At 44.9% G+C, this 22910-nt stretch overlaps 1 protein-coding gene across 1 annotated transcript; it reads left to right on the top strand.

Moving 5' to 3' along the window:
* Window positions 1–249: 249 nt before the first annotated feature.
* On the top strand, window positions 250–22784 carry LOC115362248 (NLR family CARD domain-containing protein 3-like). The gene is made up of 10 exons (XM_030056103.1): window positions 250–355; window positions 639–752; window positions 1036–1149; window positions 2679–2758; window positions 2822–4354; window positions 4652–4991; window positions 9052–9222; window positions 10760–10930; window positions 13434–13569; window positions 22623–22784. Exons 1-10 carry the CDS (start codon window positions 288–290, stop codon window positions 22782–22784), a joined length of 2889 nt encoding a protein of 962 aa, XP_029911963.1. The 5' UTR covers window positions 250–287.
* The last annotated feature ends 126 nt before the right edge of the window (window positions 22785–22910 follow it).

The following is a 22910-nucleotide window of genomic DNA, read 5'->3' as shown; positions in this document are numbered from 1 at the left end:
AAACACACATTATTTATGTGCAGCTGCACTGACTCCATTTAATACAGTTAATGCCTGTTGTCCAGTAGGAAACTAGAACATTAACCCATATATCATCCCTTTGGGGGGTGTGTGTGTGTGTCTGTGTGTGTGTGTGTGTGTGTGTGTGTGTGTGTGTGTGTGTGTGTGTGTGTGTGTGTGCGTGCGTGTGTGTTTGCACCTCTTAGACTGACTTAAATCAGAAGATGAGTGACTGTGTGGAGGAAGAGGAGGGCAGAGCAGAGTCTGCAGTGTCCAGCTGTCTGTCCATGAAGAGCGACCGGTCTAAACATGAACCTCTAAACTTCAGTGCTGAACCTGGACCTTCAGATACAAAGTAAGACAGCTGTTAGAGTGCAGTGTGTGTTCACTGATCTCTTGTCAAATCTGTTTGTGGCGCATGGAGAAAGTAGACGTGACCCCAAAACTGATGCTTCAGATCATGAGCCACATCCGCTCTTTTAGCTGGACCCCCCCTCACAAAAAAAGGCTGCGACCAAATCATGAGCTGCTGTGAGCGACTGGGAAAGCTGGGAGCACCAGTGCTGCCAGTGGAAAAGTTAGTCTGGAGTCCTGATTTACAGGAACTAATAACATGTTTCAAACATTTGTGTTTCCAGAGGTTCCTGCCACAGAGCAGAGTCTGCAGTGTCCAGCTGTCTGTCCATGAAGAGTGACCGGTCTAAACATGAACCTCTAAACTTCAGAGCTGGACCTGGACCTTCAGATACAAAGTAAGACAGCTGTTAGAGTGCAGTGTGTGTTCACTGATCTCTTGTCAAATCTGTTTGTGGCGCATGGAGAAAGTAGACGTGACCCCAAAACTGATGCTTCAGATCATGAGCCACATCCGCTCTTTTAGCTGGACCCCCCCTCACAAAAAAAGGCTGCGACCAAATCCTGAGCTGCTGGGAGCGACTGGGAAAGCTGGGAGCACCAGTGCTGCCAGTGGAAAAGTTAGTCTGGAGCCCTGATTTACAAGAACTAATAACATGTTTCAAACATTTGTGTTTCCAGAAGTTCCTGCCACAGAGCAGAGTCAGCAGTGTCCAGCTGTCTGTCCATGAAGAGTGACCGGTCTAAACATGAACCTCTAAACTTCAGTGCTGAACCTGGACCTTCAGACACAAAGTAAGACAGCTGTCAGACTGTGAGCCTGATGGAATATGATGACATGAGATTATATAGCAGAGCAAGCAGTGAGGAGATCAAGAAAAGAGACTGCAAACTGCAATCCAGCTGTTCAACCAAAACACATCTGGGTCTGTGCTGTTTTCCACAAACTGTGATGCTGTTTGATGTTTTGCACCAAAACACCTGAGAACATTTCCACTTGTACCTGCACTCACAAGTTCTTCACACACCTGAGTCTGAAGTTTAGATTCACATTGACTGACAGATAAATCTGATCCTGTGCTGCTCAGACTGATGTGCATGTGATGCACCATGGCTCACATCACACACACACACACACACACACACACACACACACACACACACACACGTCAGCATGGAAGTGGTGGCCAAAGTCCATAAGCCCATGACTTTAGTTAAAGTAATCTCTTTTAAAAATACTTAATTATTCAAGTACATTTTAATTTCAACCTCAAGTTTCAAGGTAAAAAACACAAGGTTCAACACATTGCTGTATTATTTTCACAATGCATTTACAGAACCTGAGAACTCTCTGGAAAGAAATATTGTTTCTAACTTTGGCTAAATTTCAGCTTTTTTTTTAACCTCTGACCTCCAGCTGTGTGAATGAAAATGGGTTCTCTCCCCTCTGCAGACACGCCCACCTTCTGCTAATCCCATGCAGTTTGGGCCCCAAAGCCTGCAGTCCACATGTGTTCTTGTGGCCTGTTGTAAAATGGTGTGTGTGTGCAGACTGGGGCCTAAACAGTCTTGGAGCTGCATCAGTTGGCTTTGACTGGAAAGCTGAGACTCTTGTGGATTCAATGAGCCACATTTGATTCCTGTGTGATGATGTTGGCCCCCATAGCAGCCATTTCACTGCAAGCAGAGACTTTTGTCCAACTGGACGTCGCTGGAGAAAATGACCTCTAGTGACCTCTAGGAGAATCACAGCCTCATCAAACTTTACAGACACAAACTAGAGAGCGAGGCCGTTCAGAGGAGCTCTGCTTCTCCAGCTGGACTGACAGGAAGGGACAGTTTCTGACATGTTTACACAACGAGGATAAGAGGATAGTTAAGAAACGCAATATGTAGTGATCAGCTCCCCGGTGTCATGATAGTATCGATCAGGAGATAAGCACATTGTCCAGCCTGAGTGTTGTAATACCTGACTTCTGGTCCTGGAACCAGACAGGAGCACTGGAAACCAGCAGGAAAACCCACCTGGATGTGGAGTGTATTCAGACATTTGTTATGGGGTCTTCACTGGAGTTGTAACCATGGTGACTAATCTCAGGGTTAAGTCAAGGGGGTGTCGTCCTCTTTTGCTTGTTGAAAGCTTGCGTCAGTGAGTTTCCTCCTCACGCTGTATTGTGGAGATTTTTTGCTTTTGTTGTTGGTCAACTTTTCTTTTACGGATTGACAATAACAAATCAAAAAAAGATTTAATCAAGATTTCATTTAAAACGTAGTGTTGTCTAAACATAAACAAACTGCTTTCATCTCCACAGGGACGGGAAGAGGAGTCGAGGTGATGAGAAGGAGCAGCTGTCCTGCTGTGCTTTGTGTCAGGAGCTCCTGAGGGATCCAGTCTCCACCAGCTGTGGACACTGGTTCTGCAGACGGTGCATCACCTCACACTGGGACCAGTCTGATCCATCAGGAGATCCTGCCTGTCCCCAGTGTGGAAAAAGATCCAGAACAAGACCTGGACTGCAGACACCCAGTCAAACCAGCCCAGTGGACGGCGGTCTGCAGAAGGTTTTAGACGAGCATAAGATCAGTCTGAGGAGGAGATGTGAATTTGTGACAGAGGGAACTGCTGTAGCAGGAACTGGAACCCCCCTCAACAGGATCTACACTGACCTCTACATCACACAGGGACGGAGGGAAGAGGTTAATACCCAACATGAGGTGTGGCAGCTGGAGGCAACATCCAAGATGGAGACCCTCCATGACACTCCAATCAAGTGCCAGGACATCTTTAAACCCTTACCTGGCCAAGACACACACATCAGAGTAGTTGTGACGCAGGGCGTTGCTGGCATTGGAAAAACCTTCTCAGTGCAGAAGTTCACTCTGGACTGGGCAGAGGGCTTGGAAAACCAACATGTCAGTCTTGTGGTTCTGCTTTCGTTCCGGGAGCTGAACTTGATCAAAGATGAGCGCTACAGTCTTCTCCAGCTGCTCCGTGTTTTCCATCCAACATTACAGACGGTCACAGCAGAGAAGCTCGCCGTCTGTAAAGTCGTGTTCATCTTTGACGGCCTGGATGAAAGCAGGTTTTTATTGGATTTCCTGAACAATGAGGTCGTGTCTGATGTCACACAGACATCATCAGTAGACGTGCTGTTGACAAACCTCATCAAGGGGAATCTGCTTCCCTCGGCTCTCCTCTGGATAACTTCCAGACCAGCGGCAGCCAATCAGATCCCTCCTACATGTGTCGACAGGATAACAGAAGTCCGAGGGTTCACTGACCTCCAGAAGGAGGAGTACTTCAGGAGGAGATCCGGTGATGAGAAGCTTTGCAGCAGAATCATCTCACACATCAAGGCGTCCAGGAGCCTCCACATCATGTGCCACATCCCAGTCTTCTGCTGGATCACTGCTACAGTCCTGGAGCACATGTTGACTACAGACCAGAGAGGAGAGCTGCCCAAGAGCCTGACTGACATGTACTCACGCTTCCTGCTGGTTCAGACACAGAGGAAGAAGCACAAGTACGATGACAGACATGACAGGAGTCAGCAGGAGCTGATGAAGACTGACAGGGAAGTTCTTCTGAAGCTGGGCAGGCTGGCGTTTGAACATCTGGAGAAAGGCAACGTGATGTTCTACCAAGAAGACCTGGAGGAGTGTGGTCTTGATGTCAGAGAGGCCTCGGTGTACTCAGGAGTGTGCACAGAGATCTTCAAAACCGAGTGTGTGCTCTTCCAGAGAAAAGTCTACTGCTTTGTTCATCTGAGCATTCAGGAGTTTCTCGCTGCAGTCTACATCTTCCACTGCTACACCAAGAGGAACATAAAGGTACTGGCCAGAGTCATGAGGGGTGAATGTGATGACAGAAAGCCATCGTTGGATATCTTCCTGAAGACAGTCATGTCTAAATCCCTGCAGAGCGAAAATGGTCACCTGGACCTCTTTGTCCGTTTCCTTCATGGCCTCTCACTGGAGTCCAACCAGAGGCTCTCAAGACGCCTGCTGGGGTCCAACCAGAGGCTCTCAGGAGACCTGCTGAGGTCCAACCAGAGGCTCTCAAGACGCCTGCTGGGGTCCAACCAGAGGCTCTCAGGAGACCTGCTGGGGTCCAACCAGAGGCTCTTAGAAGACCTGCTGGGGTCCAACCAGAGGCTCTCAGGAGGCCTGCTGGAGTCCAACCAGTGGCTCTCAGGAGGCCTGCTGGAGTCCAACCACTGGCTCTCAGGAGACCTGCTGGGGTCCAACTGGTGGTTCTCAGGAGACTTGCTGGGGTCCAACCAGAAGCTCTCAGGAGGCCTGCTGGGTTGGACAGAGAGCAGAGCAGAAGACATCCAGAGAGTCATCAAAAATCTGAAGGAGATGAATATTGACAGTGTCTCTCCTGACAGAAGCATCAACATCTTCCACTGTTTGATGGAGATGAACGACCTCTCAGTACATCAGGACATCCAAAAGTTCCTGAAGTCAGGGAACAGATCAGAGAAGAAACTCTCTGCGATCCACTGCTCAGCTCTGGCCTACATGCTGCAGATGTCAGAGAAGGTTCTGAATGAGTTGGACCTGAAGGCGTACAACACAACAGATGATGGACGACGGAGACTGATCCCAGCTGTGAGGAACTGCAGGAAGGCTCGGTTAGTCCTGATGTCAAATCAACATTATACAAAGAGTGTAGAGCTGTTTCCTTACCTGACACCGTCAGAAATACAATAAAGATATGTAGTTCTCTAAATATTCAGGATAATGGATTGATTCTGTCAGAAAAAATATACCTCAGGCTGTGCAGGGTAAAAAGGAGGCAACATGATGGTGATGCCCATAGCAGCTCACCCCTACAATACTTCAAAATCAGAAGCAAGTTTTTGCTGTGTAATTGAAGTTGAGCATCAGGTTTCTACTGCTTGGTTTCTTCTGTATCTGAAGGTCAGCTGGACTTAATTATATGTCTAGAAGAGGTTTTGCCCCTTATCCAAGTGGCTTCATCAGTTCACACTGTTCAGTAGACCAGACTGGTAGTCTGACTATCAGTCTGGTCTAGTGAACAGTGATGTTACTGCTCAGGCAACAAGGGAGAAATAAACATGACTTGTAACAAATAATCTGGAATGAACTGCTCACTCAGACGCACTCAGGAACAAAGAGAGATCCTCCTCACCTGAAGAGCAGAGAGTGAAGGAGCGCAGGAGACTTAATACACCTGTGTGAGCTCCTGTCTTCAATTAACACACCTGTGACTGAGAAACAACCCACCTGACAAACAGTCATTAGCAGTGATGGGAGTAACGGCGTTACAAAGTAACGGCGTTACTAACGGCGTTACTTTTATCAGTAACGAGTAATCAAAGAAATTACTGTTTCCCCCGTTGTAACGCCGTTACCGTTACTGACAATAAAATGCGCCGTTACTTGCCGTTACTTACTACTAATACTTATTATTATTATTTTACTATCCTGTTCGAAAAATGTGTGTCTTGTGGAGAAAAAGTGGTGTGTCAATTTTCAAACCGGTCGGACTTTGCAGTTTTTCGTAACTTATCAACATGCATGGAGAATGACTGAGCACAAATTACAAGAATCATCTGTGTTCTCCAACGGCAGAGCGGATAGTTTTGCCGCCTGTCGTACAGAAGACCACGGGTTCAATTCCCCATCCTGACTAACTGACTCACTGCTTTAAACTTACTTTTTCAAAGTAACGTGGCCAACACTGACAATGATAGATGAAATTTGACAGCAATGTCCACACTGCAACAGCAACGCAAAAATATGTGCATTAATAAGAGGATTTAAGAAAAGAAAAAAGTAATCATAAAAATTACTTTCCCCAGTAATTGAATTACTCTTCTGCAGCAGTAATTGAGTAGTAATCAAAAATACTTTTTTACAGAAGTAATTAGTAATTGTAACTTATTAGTTTTGTGAGTAATTGGTCCCAACACTGGTCATTAGTAATATGGATATGATGAGCGAGCAGGGGGCGGCACGGTGGTGCAGTGGTTAGCACTGTCGCCTCACAATAAGAAGGTCCTGGGTTTGATTCCCACCCAAGGTCCTTTCTGTGTGGAGTTTGCATGTTCTCCCCGTGTCTGCGTGGGTTTTCTCCGGGCACTCCGGTTTCCTCCCACCGTCCAAAGACATGCAGGTCAGGTGAATTGGAGAAGCTAAATTGCCCCTAGGTATGACTGTGTGTGTGAATGTCAGTGTTTGTCTGTCTGCCCTGTGATGGACTGGCGACCTGTCCAGGGTGTTTCACTGCCTTCGCCCTATGAGCGCTGGGATAGGCTCCAGCACCCCCCCGTGACCCTAGTGAGGATAAGCGGTTAAGAAGATGAATGAATGAGCGAGCAGGCTGAGGCCAATAACAGAGCAGCGAGGAGCGTCTAATAAGTTGAGAAAACTGCATCCCTTTACTGTAATGCAGCCTTTAAAAGCAGGAGAGGACAACACTGATGCCAAAAGATATTACCATATCCCAAATCCCACATGATATCTGATCTCATATCACAGTATCCACATTCATTCATCTTCTAAACCGCTTATCCTCACTAGGGTCGCGGGGGGGTGCTGGAGCCTATCCCAGCGCACATAGGGCGAAGGCAGTGAAATACCCTGGACAGGTCGCCAGTCCATCGCAGGGCAGACAGACAAACACTGACATTCACACACACAGTCACACCTAGGGGCAATTTAGCTTCTCCAATTCACCTGACCTGCATGTCTTTGGACGGTGGGAGGAAACCGGAGTGCCCGGAGGAAACCCACGCAGAACATGCAAACTCCACACAGAAAGGACCTTGGGTGGGAATCGAACCCAGGACCTTCTCACTGTGAGGCGACAGTGCTAACCACTGCACCAGTATCCACATTATATCAATATATTGATGGGCCCACCTCTGCTGCCATCACCAGAGGGCTGTACTACGAAGGAGGCTCAACATAGCCAGGCTTTGTGTTCACTATCAGGCTCAACAAAACCTAAAGCTCCAGTCAAAGTTAAGTGGTATCACGACGGTGGTTATCATCAAGGTTTGTTCAGTCCGGCTGTCAGCTTTGTGCTCTCTGCGCGTTCACAGAAAAGGGGGCGTTTTGGCGTCATATGATTCTACTTCCGCGAAAAATGGACCGTGCACGGGCTGCATATTTCACACAAGAGGAGCAGCTTGTCCTCATGGAAAGCTATGGAAATTTAAAAAATAAAATTAACGCTAAGAACAACACTGTGGCCGCAAATAAGGCGAGAGAGGAGTGCAGGCAGAAAATTGCTGACCAAGTGAATGCGTACGCTATGTCAACACTGACTCATTATATTCTATATATCCATTCAGTAGGCTATTATGAATTTTAGTTTAGAAATATGTAACTTCACTAGCTTTATGGGAGTGTTGTAAAGCCTGAGGTTAAGTCAGGTGACTGAAGGTGTGTGTGGGTGAGTGTCGGACGGAGCAGGCGGTGGTTACCATGGTTACATGACAATTTTGACCTCTATTGACTCTGCTTAGAGCTACTCGTCAGTAGTTTCAGATAACTGTTCGTTACATTTGAAGTTTAACTAGAATTATGGAGCCATTTCTGTTGATGTTTGTTTGCTCCTTTTTTGTTAAATCTTTTTTTCTAAATCGGAATAAGTGGTGTTTGGAGTGCGTTTGAATCACCACGGGCTGCTCCCGCCCAATCATCACCTTCGGATGCCGTGACAGTCACCGTTATAATATAAAGGGTTTCCTTTAAAAAAAAAAAAAAAAAAAAAAAAAAAAGTAGGCTACTATAACAAAGTCTATGATACAACGGAATATTTATAACAAACGTGAAGTCTGTGCACCACTAATAGTATACCTGCATTGTGCAAATGCAAATTTAGCGTATTCCCTCAGATGAAAATCTATACTGCTCATGGAGAATATCGTCAGGAAATGCCAGCGGATCCGCGCGATCCCTAAATCCTCTTTGTCTCCGTAATTTTATAGCCGGACGGGGTTAAACTTAGCTCATAACCTGGTCCCGACCAGGTTATGAGTTAAGCATAAGTTACCATGGTGATCTAGCCGGGTTAAAAGAGAGCCACCTTCGTGATACAGGAAAGCCTGGCTTTAGACTCAACATACCTCGCTAACCCACTAAACCTGCTTCGTAGTACACCCCTCTGGTCAGTCTGTTGAAATGCTCATAACTTTGGCCCTGATTGGTCCAGAGACTGGTTTCTGGTGTCATGTGATGCAGAAGTTCTTGTTCTCCAGTTTTACTCTGAGAAGATGGTAGACTGCAGGCACCTGAGGACTTTTCACTGAGCCATTCATTTGTTATTTATGGACGTACCTATGGCTGTTTTCACATCTACCGTATTCAGCACTGAATTTGAATTATTTTATCATTTCTTGCTTTCATTGTCTGTTACAATGAAAGCAAGAAATGATAAAAGGTCCAAAATCATATTTGTGTTACAAATATTTTGATGTCTTTTCATTTCAGGTGTTATCCTTATCTTTTCATTTACTCATTTACTTTTGTAAAGCATTTTGGAACTTTGCTTTAAAGGCGTAATATAAATATGAATTAGTATTATCATTATTATTATTCATGCAGTTGTTATAATAACTAATTGGTTTGTCTTGCCTTTTTGAATATTTTGAAAAATCTCTGACTGATAAATATCCAAAACACTGGATATTATAGCTACATATTTTATTCTTTATTCAGATTGAGTGGCTGCAGGTTGTCAGAGAGCTGCTGTGCTTCTCTGGCGTCGGCTCTGAAGTCCAACCCCCATCTGACAGAGCTGGACCTGAGTGAGAACCAGCTGCAGGATTCAGGAGTGAAGCTGCTGTCTGCTGGACTGGAGAGTCCAAACTGCAGACTGAAGACTCTCAGGTCAGACTGCACTTTTTAATGATGTGTGAACATGTAATATTCTGTTAGCTGAACAGGAGTTTTACAGGCTTACATCTCAAATTGTTGTCAAACTGTATTTTCACACAATCCTTGTGTGTTGAAATGGAAAACTGTGAACTTCAGTGATGATATTGTACATTATTTCAACATGCAGGGGTCCAAATGGCCTCCATCTGTGGGAATCTGATATTTATTGTGGTAATTCCACAGAACGTATAGAGGACACCGTCATCGAGGTCTTGATCCAACTATGGATTCACAAAGGATTCCAATATTTTCTCTGATGAATCATCAGGGACAAAAATCCCATGTGGGCATATCAGTGCATTCTGGTATCTTTCACAGATTAGGCATGATGGGATGGAGTTGATATGTCCAACTTTTACCATCCTGATCACATTCCCTCATGGTCACTGTTGTCTTGTAACTGTTCTGAACCTCAACTAAACCTTTAGGACCTCTTGTTTTTCATTGATTATTATTTTGATCATCTTCACACACTTTTTCACAGCTCACCTACTTCCCATGCAAAACTTTGTTTAAACTCTGCAGGCTGACAGACGACCACACCAAATGAACATTTTGTATATTTCAGGATATTTTCTGTCTCTAGTCCCTCAGACTGAGCCACATGAACACAGTGGACTGTCACCATGTTTTTGACTGAATACCGTGATATCCATATTGTGAAGATATTGTTAGGATGACTGGTTGCTGCTTTCATGAAAGTGTAAATTAGTGCTTAACAGTCATTAGTAATATGGATATGATGAGCGAGCAGGCTGAGGCCAATAACAGAGCAGCGAGGAGCGTCTAATAAGTTGAGAAAACTGCATCCCTTTACTGTAATGCAGCCTTTAAAAGCAGGAGAGGACAACACTGATGCCATAAGATATTACCATATCCCAAATCCCACATGATATCTGATCTCATATCACAGTATCCATATGATATCAATATATTGATGGGCCCACCTCTACTGCCACCACCTGGTCAGTCTGTTGAAATGCTAATAACTTTGGTTCTGATTGGTCCAGAGACTGGGTGCTGGTGTCATGTGATGCAGAAGTTCTTGTTCTCCAGTTTTACTCTGAGAAGATGGTCGACTGAAGGCATCTGAGGACTTTTCACTGAGCCGTTCATTTGTTATTTATGGACGGACCTATGGCTGTTTTCACCTCTACCGTATTTAGCACTGAATTTGAATTATTTTGGACCTTTTATCATTTCTTGCTTTCCTTGTCTGTTTATTTGTGTTTTTTATATCTTGATGTCTTTTCATTTCATGTGTTATCCTTATCTTTTCATTTACTCTGATGGCTTTGTAAAGCACCTTGAAACTTTGCTTTAAAGGTGTAATATAAATATAAATTAGTATTATCATTATTATTATTAATATAATTGTTATAACTATTTCATTGGTTTGCCCTGCCTTTTTGGATATTTTGAAAAACCTATGACTGATAAATATCCAAAACACTGGAAATTATAGCTCCATATTTTGTTCTTTATTCAGATTGAGTGGCTGCAGGTTGTCAGAGAGCAGCTGTGCTTCTCTGGCCTCGGCTCTGAAGTCCAACCCCCATCTGACAGAGCTGGACCTGAGTGAGAACCCGCTGCAGGATTCAGGAGTGAAGCTGCTGTCTGCTGGACTGGAGAGTCCAAACTGCAGACTGGAGACTCTCAGGTCAGACTGCACTTTTTAATGATGACATAAATATATGGATATTGTTTGAATCATATAGTAGCACTAAGGGCCCTATCTTGTGCCACCCGCTATCCGCTGCCACTACCCGCTACCCGCAAATTGTGGATTTAGGAGCTTCCTCTATCCCTAAACGGTATCTTGCGCTACCCGCTATCCTTATGCCGACTCCGTCATTTGCGCCTGGAGGTGTGTCCGTGGGCGTGTTTCATGCGCTTTCCCTACAGTTGCTATCTTGCGCACACACTTTAGGGATAGCGGATAGCGGGTGGTCCTGACCACCGCCCCGACGGAGCCTCGCCACGCACACGGTCGGACTGATACCGGGACGCCGCCGGAATGGACTGAGTATATTACTCATATAGACTGTTTAGAGGAAAGACTGTTTTAATTGGACACTATCGCCAGCACGTTTTATTGTTTTATCATAAGCCAGCAGCTGTGCTATATTTTTATTTTTAATATTTTATTTGCCCAATCTACCTTGTCAATAAATTAGTTTACACATAGTTCCACCTCTGCCTCGTGTGTGTGTGTGGTGTGACCCGGGGATTTTACTCAATCAGTACAACCTTGTGACACGTCCACTTGGACACATGTGGCTCCACCTCCCGAATTAACTCGCCTATAATATAATATATAATATGTATATAAAGCCAACTTGCTTTAGCCTCAGTAGAAGCCCTGAGAAAATCTACCTCCCTCTCTCCATTGTGGGTTTAGGATTTAGGATTTAGGATAGCGCAGCCTGCCCTTAAAGGCAATGGCACCTGGCACACTGATTGGTTTAACTGGCGTAACGCCCAAAACACACCTATGCATAATATAGCGGGTAGCGCAGGTGTTTTGCGGATAGTGGGAGGTGCACAAGATAGCAACTTTTACGGGGGAACGCCTCTTCCTAAATCCTAAATCCAATCCATCAAATAGCGGGTTTAGGGAGTCTGGCGCAAGATAGGGCCCAATATGTCTATAAGGCTGATATTGCTGTGAAGAACATGTTGTGCTTTTTTAAAGTCGGGGCTGCTGGTTATTTTAGTTTTTGTGGGGATGGTTGGTCAGGTTCTGTACCATGGATGCATGCGTGCTTTATGAGGTTTGACAAGTAACTAACAACCGTCTCATGTGTCAGGAGAGAGAGAGAGAGAGAGAGAGAGAGAGAGAGAGAGAGAGAGAGAGAGAGAGAGAGAGAGAGAGAGAGAGAGAGAGAGAGAGAGAGAGAGAGAGAGAGAGAGAGAGAGAGAGAGAGAGAGAGAGAGAGAGAGAGAAACCTTATTCCTAATTTAGATTGGAGTGTTTTTGTGTGTTTGAAACACGGTTTCTGTCAAGAGGCATATGACTTATATCAAAAAGAGCTGTGGCCTTGTGTACAAAGACTTGTGTGGATTTCCTACTGAAAAATGGTGGACGCTTAAATCCAGAAAACGTTGTAGGCTATGCACAAAAACATCCCGATGTATGAATCTGTGTGTACACATGAATCCAAGCACATTTCCTTTGAACATATGAATCAATGTGGAATTGAGCGCACATGTTGGAGTACCTGACTCCTCCCTGTCCACGCCCCCATTTGAATATCCAAATCATATTTAAATGAGCCCAGCACCTGAGATAGCCCTCTGCATGATCAGAAAACTACAACCTCAACATGAATAAGACGGAAAAAAGAGAAATTTCACAGAAAGTGAATTAGAGACGCTCCTCACTGAAGTAGAAGTGTGCAAAAATGTCCTGTTTGGCACGAAACATGAAACGCAGGAGGAGTGAGCGGGAGAGTGTGTGTGGAGCTGTCAATGCTGTGGGGTCGGAGAGGCGCACACACGCTTAATTAAATGCATTGGTGAATACGTGAATTCTGTGTCCTTGCATCTTTTATTTGATTTGAAATCAAATGTTGCCGGGCCGAATGGCCTCCCGGATAAGATGTGCTTTCATTAATTGCTTGTTAATTTTATACACCACTTTCACGTATCACACACTATTGTTGTAAATGAATGCAGAAATGCACCGGGGAAAAGGTGAGGCTTTAGGAATAATTCGCCTATTATTGTTTAGTATTTTCACTTTCTTACAAAATGAATAGCTGTATCAGTGTGAGCAGGCTGCTAGAAAACATGGCAAATCCATAATAATAACTAGATACTGAAGTAGAAAAAGCTCAGAGCACAGGGAGCCAGTTCACTGAGGAGTGATGCTTCAAATCTGGAATTATGGAAATGGAATGACTGACAGGAAGTTTGAAGCACCTTTAATCACCTCTGTTATGCAGCGCCCTGATTGGAGGAAAATATTGAGCCCATGCTTGCATGCAGATACAGCACAAGACTCATTCCATCCCTAAAAGACAGGAAGTGGTTTGAGCTTCAGCTGTCAGGCTGCTGCTCTTCAGTGACAAGCAGCCAATCAGACGCAGCTCTGTGAGGGAGGCCTGACACAGATCTGCACTCCTCTTGTCTTATAGTTGTATTTTTCATTCTTCATTCAGACTGAAGTACTGCAGCTTCACAGAGAGCAGCTGTGCTTCTCTGGCCTCAGCTCTGAAGTCCAACCTCCATCTGACAGAGCTGGACCTGAGTGGGAACTGTTTGGAGGATTCAGAAGTGGAGCTGCTGTCTGCTCTGGTGGAGAGTCCACACTGCAGCCTGAAGACTCTCAGGTCAGTAGAGGGGTGGAGTCAGTCCTCTGAGGTCAGTAAAGGGGCGGAGTCAGTCCTCTGAGGTCAGTAGAGGGGTGGAGTCAGTCCTCTGAGGTCAGCAGAGGGGTGGAGTCAGTCTGCTCAGGTCAGTAGAGGGGTGGAGTCAGTCCTCTCAGGTCAGTAGAGGGGTGGAGTCAGTCCTAGAGGGGTGGAGTCAGTCCTCTGAGGTCAGCAGAGGGGTAGAGTCAGTCCTCTGAGGTCAGTAGAGGGGTGGAGTCAGTCCTCTCAGGTCAGCAGAGGGGTGGAGTCAGTCCAGGCGGAGCAGCTTGGTTGCTTGGTTCTTGTGCTGGACACAGTCAGTGCAGGCAGCATTTCCTGGGAAATATCCAAAGTGCTCAGTGGCCTCAGGACTGGACAGAAAGACACTTACCCCTTTTCCACCAAAGAGGTTCCAGGGCTGGTTCGGAGCCGGTGCCTGACTGAGCACCAGTCTTTGTTTTTCCACCGCCCAAACACGGGCCAAACTGGTTCCAAACTGGTTCCAGGCAAGCACCAAGTCCGAGCAGGGGCTAAACAGGAGCCATAGAAAGAACCAATGATGTGACCCACCACGTCATTGGTGGGCGGGGCTACAGACCAAAACAGGAACTGCGAACACTATAAACATAAACAATAAGCCCCGAGAAGCCATGGGTTACACTGATTTTACAACGGCATGGAACGCAGCTCAGCCAATCACATTTAAGAGTGGGAAGCACCCATTTTATAACTAAACATAGCTGTCATTCGTTCCCACCACGAATCCGACGGGTAGCCGGCAATAACTGCGTTTTTCGCCTCTGGATTGCGATGTAGGCTTGTAAAGACACAAGCAGTATTTGCATGGCTAATAAATCCAGATCCTGCTACACCTGGGGCCAGAAACTGTATGGGGAAAGCAGCATTATATGGACACAAACTGTATGGGGAAAGCAGCATTATATGCTTGACTGAGACGTGGCTCACCAACATCATCCCTGACTCACTGATCAGTCTCATCGGCTTCAGGACAGGACGGGCAGACAGAGACAGAGACGCTGCAGCCACTGGATTGTATGAGTGTGCAGTTTTATGTGTGTTGAAGTGATGAAGCTGCCGTGATGTCATTTCCTGCAAAGGATTAATAAGTAGTAGTTAAAAAGTATCATTCATTCATGTTAGTTATTGTGATTCCGGGCGAGGGTCTCGCGCACCCACGTCATCACGTTTCCCGCTGACGTCATGACGTGGCTCTGACTTGGCTCTGACTTGGCTCCGCTTGGCTGTTGGAAAAGCAAACCGGTTCTTTGTTGGAACCAGTTAAGCACCGGCTCTAGCACCAGCATCGAACCAGCACCAGGTTCTTTTTGGTGGAAAAGGGGCAATAGAGAGATCAGCCAATCAGTGTGTTGGGATAATGTGCTCAAGTTGACCTGCAGATGATGATGATGACGATGAAGAGGATGATGGTTTTGTGTTCATCCCTACAGGCTGGAACATATAAAAGACTGGATTCCAGCTGGCAGCCTGAGAGGAGGTGAGTACTGAGACAGTATGAGCACACACACACACACACACACACACACACACACACACACACACACAAAGTACAAATACAAACAAGGCTTTAGAGAAAATGTGAGCGAGCTGAAACTATATGTGTGTGTATGTGTGTGTGTGTGTGTGTGTGTATTTCCAAAAGCAGCTAAAATCAGTTGACAGGACAGAGAAAGCTGGGCGCCCTTGTAGCTCACGTGCTGCAGAGCTCCAGCTTGTCCAGGCTGAGTCGTGGGTTTGAATCCCACCTCAGGCCCTTTGATGCAGGGCGGCCCGTCTCTCGCACTGGCCTTTCCTCTGAAGGAGAAAAGGGGTCTGATTTGTTTAATTGTTGATATGTATTTGTTTTTCTCTGGTATTTTGGGTGGATATGAAATCTGCCTTACAAACTAAACAAAAAATAAGCATTAAAAACAATAAACTAAACAAGCAAATCCTCTTCAAAAATGAATTTAAAGCCAAACTGAAATTGAAAAGACAAAGTGTAAAATGACGGATTTCGGCATCTGTATGTCTATGACCTCATTGTTGTCAATTGGGATGTCCCTCTTATTGAGATCAGCAAGAGGGCACTTTAGTGCAGTGTTTTCAACCAAGAGTGTGAAAAATCCATCCATCCATCCATCCATCTTCTACCGCTTATCCGGGACCGGGTCGCGGGGGCAGCAGTCTAAGCAGGGACGCCCAGACTTCCCTCTCCCCAGACACTTCCGCCAGCTCCTCGGGGGGAACCCCAAGGCGTTCCCAGGCCAGCCGAGAGACATAGTCCCTCCAGCGTGTCTTGGGTCTTCCCCGGGGCCTCCTCCCGGTGGGGCATGCCCGGAACACCTCCCCAGGGAGGCGTCCAGGGGGCATCCGAAACAGATGCCCGAGCCACCTCAACTGGTTCCTCTCGATGCGGAGGAGCAGCGGCTCTACTCCGAGCTCCTCCCGAGTGACTGAGCTCCTCACCCTATCTCTAAGGGAGCGCCCGGCCACCCTGCGAAGGAAACTCATTTCAGCCGCTTGTATCCGCGATCTTGTCCTTTCGGTCATTACCCAGAGCTCATGACCATAGGTGAGGGTAGGAACGTAGATTGACTGGTAAATCGAGAGCTTCACCTTTCGGCTCAGCTCCTTCTTCACCACGACGGACCGGTACACCGACTGCATCACTGTGGAGGCTGCACCGATCCGCCTGTCAATCTCACGCTCCATCCTTCCCTCACTCGTGAACAAGACCCCGAGATACTTGAACTCCTCCACTTGAGGCAGGACTTCTCCACCAACCTGGAGAGGGCATGCCACCTTTTTCCGGTCGAGAACCATGGCCTCGGATTTGGAGGTGCTGATTCTCATCCCCGCCGCTTCACACTCGGCTGCGAACCGCCCCAGTGCCTGCTGAAGGTCCTGCATCGATGGGGCCAACAGGACAACATCATCTGCAAAAAGCAGCGATGAAATCCTGTGGCTCCCAAACAGGACTCCCTCCGGCCCACGGCTGCGCCTAGAAATTCTGTCCATAAAGATTATGAACAGAACCGGTGATAAAGGGCAGCCCTGCCGGAGTCCAACATGCACTGGGAACAGGTCCGACTTATTGCCGGCAATGCGAACCAAGCTCCTGCTCCGGTCGTACAGGGTACAAACAGCCCTTAGCAAAGGGCCTCGGACCCCATACTCCCGGAGCACCCCCCACAGGGCACCACGAGGGACACGGTCGAATGCCTTCTCCAGATCCACAAAACACATGTAGACTGGTTGGGCAAACTCCCACGAACCCTCGAGCACCCTCCGGAGGGTATAGAGCTGGTCCAGTGTTCCGCGGCCGGGACGAAAACCGCATTGTTCCTCCTGAATCCGAGGTTCGACTATCGGCCGAATCCTCCTCTCCAGCACCCTGGAGTAGACTTTCCCAGGTAGGCTGAGGAGTGTGATCCCCCTGTAGTTGGAACACACCCTCCGGTCCCCCTTCTTATAAAGAGGGACCACCACCCCGGTCTGCCACTCCAGAGGTACTGTCCCCAACCGCCACGCGATGTTGCAGAGGCGTGTCAGCCAAGACAGCCCCACAACATCCAGAGACTTGAGATACTCAGGGCGGATCTCATCCACCCCCGCCGCCCTGCCACTGAGGAGCTTACAAACCACCTCAGTGACCTCAGCTTGGGTGATGGACGAGTCTACCTCTGGGTCCTCAGCCTCTGCCTCCTTAACGGAGGACGTGACGATGGGGTTGAGGAGGCCCTCGAAGTATTCCTTCCACCGCCCGACAATATCCCCAGTCGACGTCAGCAGGTCCCCACCTGCACTGTAAACAGTTTTGGCAGAGTACTGCTTCCCCCTCCTGAGGCGCCGGACGGTTTGCCAGAATTTCTTCGAGGCCAACCAAGAGTGTGAAAAATGTAAAACTATAATAACCTTATAAGAGAGTGTGAGTGAATGATGCTTTCTGAGGTGTGTTGTGTGTCTTCTCCCCATCAGATGCCTGTGATCTCACACTGGATCCAAACACAGCGAGCAGAGAGCTCCTTCTGTCTGAGGACAACAGGAAGGTGACGAGGGAGATCAAGCTTCAGTCATATCCTGATCACCCAGACAGATTTACCTGGTACCCTCAGGTTCTGTGTAGAGAAGGTCTGACTGGGCGATGTTACTGGGAGGTCCAGTGGAGTGGAAAGGTTCATATAGCAGTGACTTACAGAGGAATCAGAAGAAGTGGTGATGACTCTGAGCTTGGAGACAATAAACAGTCCTGGAGTCTGACGTGCTCTGATTACAACTACACTGCCAGACACAACCGTGAGCACACCAGCATCTCTGTCCGTCCCCGTGGATCTGACAGAGTAGCAGTGGATCTGGACTGCTCTGCTGGGACTCTGTCCTTCTACAGAGTCTCTTCTGACAGACTGAGACTCCTGCACACCTTCAGCTCCACCTTCACTGAGCCACTCCACCCTGCGTTTACTTTGTTGTCATCTTATTCTTCTGTTGTGGTTTAGCTGCCAGTTTGTCAGAAACAAACACTGACATCAAGTTCAAACTATTTATTTGTCCCATTACTGGGCAATTCAATTAGCAGGAGAGTAAAAACATAAAAAACACACACTATACATGACAAAATACAGTGCAATACAGTGTCATTTGTAAACCATCATCATTGTCACATCGCGTATCGCCATCTTCACCGTCCATGTCAACATCATTGTCATCATCATCATCACCTTGAGCATTTCATCATCATCATTATCATAATCACCAACATCATCATCATCATCATCATCATGACAACCATCATCACCACCATCTTCGACAACAAACCATGTTGGGACCTTCATGCCCTAGTGGCAGGAGCAGATCAGTCAACTCTACCGGCCCGTAGCATTTAGGGCCCGGATAGAGACAGGAATAAATGAATTTTTAAACCTGTTTTTGGAGGCTTTAGGGGCGCTCAGGCGAACTCAGGAGGGGATAAGCTGGTGTTCAGCATTTAGGGGATAGGTGCCATCAGAAAGAATACTCCTAGCTTTGTTAATCACTTGTTTGTTGAAGATGTGGCTCAAGCTGGAGAATTGGACGCCTGCAATCTTGCCAGCCATTTTGGCAATTTTTTCAATAGCATTCTTGTATTGAACAAATGATAGAGAACGACAAGACAGACTCAATGTAAGCTCTATAAAACAGCGACATGAGAGTCTTATCAACCTGGAACTTTGCCATTTTCCTAAGGCAAAAAAGGCGCTGCTGGCCTTTCTTGCAAATCATGTCAGTGTTGGCATCAAACTTCAGGTTGTTGTCAATCAAAGTACCCAGGTATTTGTAGTTAGACACCACTTTTTTTGTTTTTGGTTGTTTGTGTTTATTCCGAATATGCAAATAGTGCAAATAATACAAGGCTTCCTGATTGCTAATAAACAGTGATGGGAGTAACGGCGTTACAAAGTAACGGCGTTACTAACGGCGTTACTAACGGCGTTACTTTTATCAGTAACGAGTAATCAAAGAAATTACTGTTTCCCCCGTTGTAACGCCGTTACCGTTACTGACAATAAAATGCGCCGTTACTTGCCGTTACTTACTACTAATACTTATTATTATTATTTTACTATCCTATTCGAAAAATGTGTGTCTTGTGGAGAAAAAGCGGTGTGTCAATTTTCAAACCGGTCGGACTTTGCAGTTTTTCGTAACTTATCAACATGCATGGAGAATGACTGAGCACAAATTACAAGAATCGTCTGTGTTCTCCGATGGCAGAGCGGATAGTTTCGCTGCCTGTCGTACAGAAGACCACGGGTTCAATTCCCCATCCTGACTAACTGACATTACTACTTTAAACTATAATGTATGACTTTTTCAAAGTAACGTGGCCAACAGACAATGATAGATGAAATTTGACAGCAATGTCCACACTGCAACAGCAACGCAAAAATATGTGCATTAATAAGAGGATTTAAGAAAAGAAAAAAGTAATCATAAAAATTACTTTCCCCAGTAACTGAATTACTCTTCTGCAGCAGTAATTGAGTAGTAATCAAAATTACTTTTTTACAGAAGTAATTAGTAATTGTAACTTATTAGTTTTGTGAGTAATTGGTCCCAACACTGCTAATAAACAAATTCTTTGCTCAACATAATATAGAAATGAAAATTGAGGAAGCAAAATACTAATAAAATACAGAAAATAAATAACATATTCGAAAAGGTGTGAGAAGAAGCGTAGCTTATTAACCCTCACCCCTTTGTCTAAATAAAAAAATATTTTTATATATAAACACACACACACATATATATATATATATATATATATATATATACACACACACATATACATACACACATATACACACACATACATACATACATACATACATACACACACATATACATACATATGCACACAGACTTCTCTGCCTCTCATCACCATGCCATATCAATTAATCAATGATAATCACCAATAATTATTCATGATCATTATCCCTTGTACCTGCTAAACAACATATTTTTGTAGCATTTAGGGCCCGGATAGAGACAGGAATAAATGAATTTTTAAACCTGTTTTTGGAGGCTTTAGGGGCGCTCAGGCGAACTCAGGAGGGGATAAGCTGGTGTTCAGCATTTAGGGGATAGGTGCCATCAGAAAGAATACTCCTAGCTTTGTTAATCACTTGTTTGTTGAAGATGTGGCTCAAGCTGGAGAATTGGACGCCTGCAATCTTGCCAGCCATTTTGGCAATTTTTTCAATAGCATTCTTGTATTGAACAAATGATAGAGAACGACAAGACAGACTCAATGTAAGCTCTATAAAACAGCGACATGAGAGTCTTATCAACCTGGATTTTGAAGTTATTCCCCCCCCCCCCCCCCCCCCCCCCCATCCTTTCAAATAACTCTTTACCCAGTCTAATGCCAGTTCCCTTATCCCATATTTTTCCAATTTATTGAATAGTATGTTGTGGTTAATTGTATCAAATGCTTTTTTGAGATCGATGAATACTCCTATTGGATGTTTTTTTTTGTCTATTGCATCTGTGATTTCCTCAATTGATTCCATTATTTCCTGTGATGTTGATCTGTTAACCCTAAACCCAGGTCTGTAGTTTGTAAAGTTATGTTTGCTCCCAGCTTTGTATAGTGGAATGACCTTAGCAGTTTTCATCTGGTTTGGAAATGTACCTGTTTGAAAAGACAAATTGCAGATGTGTACTAGTGGCTTCGATACCCCCTCAATGACCTTTTTAACTAATGACATATCAATGCCATTGCAGTCCATATACGTTTTATTTTTACACTTATTTACAATGTTGATAATTTCATTTTCCTCAACTGCTTTCAGAAACATTGAGGGGGGATTTCTTTCTATTAGTTTATCCATGTAGTCTCCATCTGGCCCTGGATTCGGTATGTTTTTTGCTAGCTCAGGACCAACATTTACAAAAAACTGATTAAAACTGCTTGCCACCTCATCCATATTATAATTTTCAATATCATTTATAACAAAATATTTAGGTAAATTGTTTTGTTTAGCACCATCTCTAATAATGTTGTTTAGTAGAGTCCATATCCCCTTAATATAATTTTTATTATCCTCTAATTTCTTTTTATAATATTCTTTTTTTGCTTAATCTTATAATATTAGTTAACTTATTCGTATATCTTTTATACTTATCTTCTGCGTCTTCTGTTCTCTGCTTTATGAAGTTCCTGTAGAGTAAATTTTTCTTTTTACAGGCATTTCTTAAACCTTTAGTTAACCATGGACTGTTCTTATATTCTAGCTTTTTATTATATTCCTTAATGGGACAGTGCTTACATGCACAGGCTTACTCGCCACTCAGCCGTGTCAAAGATACTTGTGGTAGTGTGTGCAAGTTGAGATGACCAGAGAGAGACCATCAGGGCCGCCGCTCCCTATATGCAGACTACGCACAGCACAAAAATTAAGGTTGATAATAAAAAAATGTCATGATAATTATAACATTATTACAAAAAAAAAATGTATAAATTAGTTTTGAACAGGCCCACCGTTGTCTTTTTAAATTGTGTACCCCACTCAATTTGAGCAAAATAAATGTTTTACCCCCCACACATGCATACTATTGCTCATTCATTGGTAGCTGAATTGTTAGGTCTGTTTGATAAGCAAGCAGCAGATAGGCAGACAGACAGACAGACAGACAGATAATAATAATAATAATAATAATAATCAACTAAGCTATTGATGTTTTTCTTCACTGTTTATTTTGTCAATTACTTCAGAATGCTTCTTTGAAATGAGAGCTTTCATCAGGCACATTGGCCTGTTGTCTCTAGGGAAGCAGGAATTATCCATTGTTACTAATCATGATTTAAAATGTCAAGCTTAACTGTAGAGCCTCAACAACACAGAGACAAAAAATAAATAAATAAATAAAAAAAGCTTAATTTAATACCAAAGAGATACACTTTTGTTATTTTATGTATTATTTTCATGTATCATTTGTGTGTTGAGAGGCAGACAGACAGACAGACAGACAGACAGACAGAAAGAGAGGGAGAGACAGAGAGACAGACAGACAGAGACAGACAGACAGACACAGAGAAAGAGAGACACACAGACAGACAGACAGACAGACAGATAGACAGAGAGAGACAGACAGAGACAGACAGACAGACACAGAGAAAGAGAGACAGACAGACAAACAGAGATTTAAAAGTTTATCCCTCCTTCTCTCTCTCCAATTCAATTCAATTCAGTAAGCTTTATTGGCATGAGTCATGACTGTACTAGCAAAACTGCAAGGCGGATTTGTGGAGATAAATCCTGATTTTGGTTATTTGGAGTTATGCTTCTTGTATGTATGCTCATGTGTAGGCTATTTTTTTTTTTTTTTTTTTTTTTTTTTGGTATATTTTTAAACCTCCACATCTCAATTTTTTTCTTTATTAGTGTTTAGTTTATGAACCTTGAGTGTGATGCATTGCTTGTATTTGTGCTCTGCGAGTGTTTGCACGGTTGTAATGACGCTCGCTGGTCGAAGCTGAGAGCAACACATCACAGCGGTGGGTTGGAGGGCCGCGAACCAACCAGCGAGCAACACGCCGCACAATACGCACTGTCAGGCCGCCGGGGTCTGCACGACTACTGCAAGCTGCCGCTGGGGTAAGGCTTCTGCAACAGCCACGGCCTGCAGATACACACACACACACACACACACACACACACACACACTACAAACAACTTGTTGTAGTTAGAACTGCACAACAACTCCTGTGCAACGCCATTCATTTGC

The sequence above is a fragment of the Myripristis murdjan genome, chromosome 7 (genome assembly GCF_902150065.1).
Source record: "Myripristis murdjan chromosome 7, fMyrMur1.1, whole genome shotgun sequence".
NCBI lineage: Eukaryota > Metazoa > Chordata > Actinopteri > Holocentriformes > Holocentridae > Myripristis > Myripristis murdjan.
This window is presented reverse-complemented; position numbering and strand designations above follow the sequence as displayed.

Coding starts and splice junctions, on each gene's coding strand:
- LOC115362248 (XM_030056103.1), top strand. CDS start 288: ATGAAGAGCGACCGGTCTAAACATGAACCTCTAAACTTCAGTGCTGAA. Junction 1,150..2,678: donor CCTGGACCTTCAGACACAAA/GTAAGACAGCTG, acceptor GGACGGGAAGAG/GAGTCGAGGTGATGAGAAGG. Junction 4,355..4,651: donor CAACCAGAGGCTCTCAAGAC/GCCTGCTGGGGT, acceptor AGCTCTCAGGAG/GCCTGCTGGGTTGGACAGAG.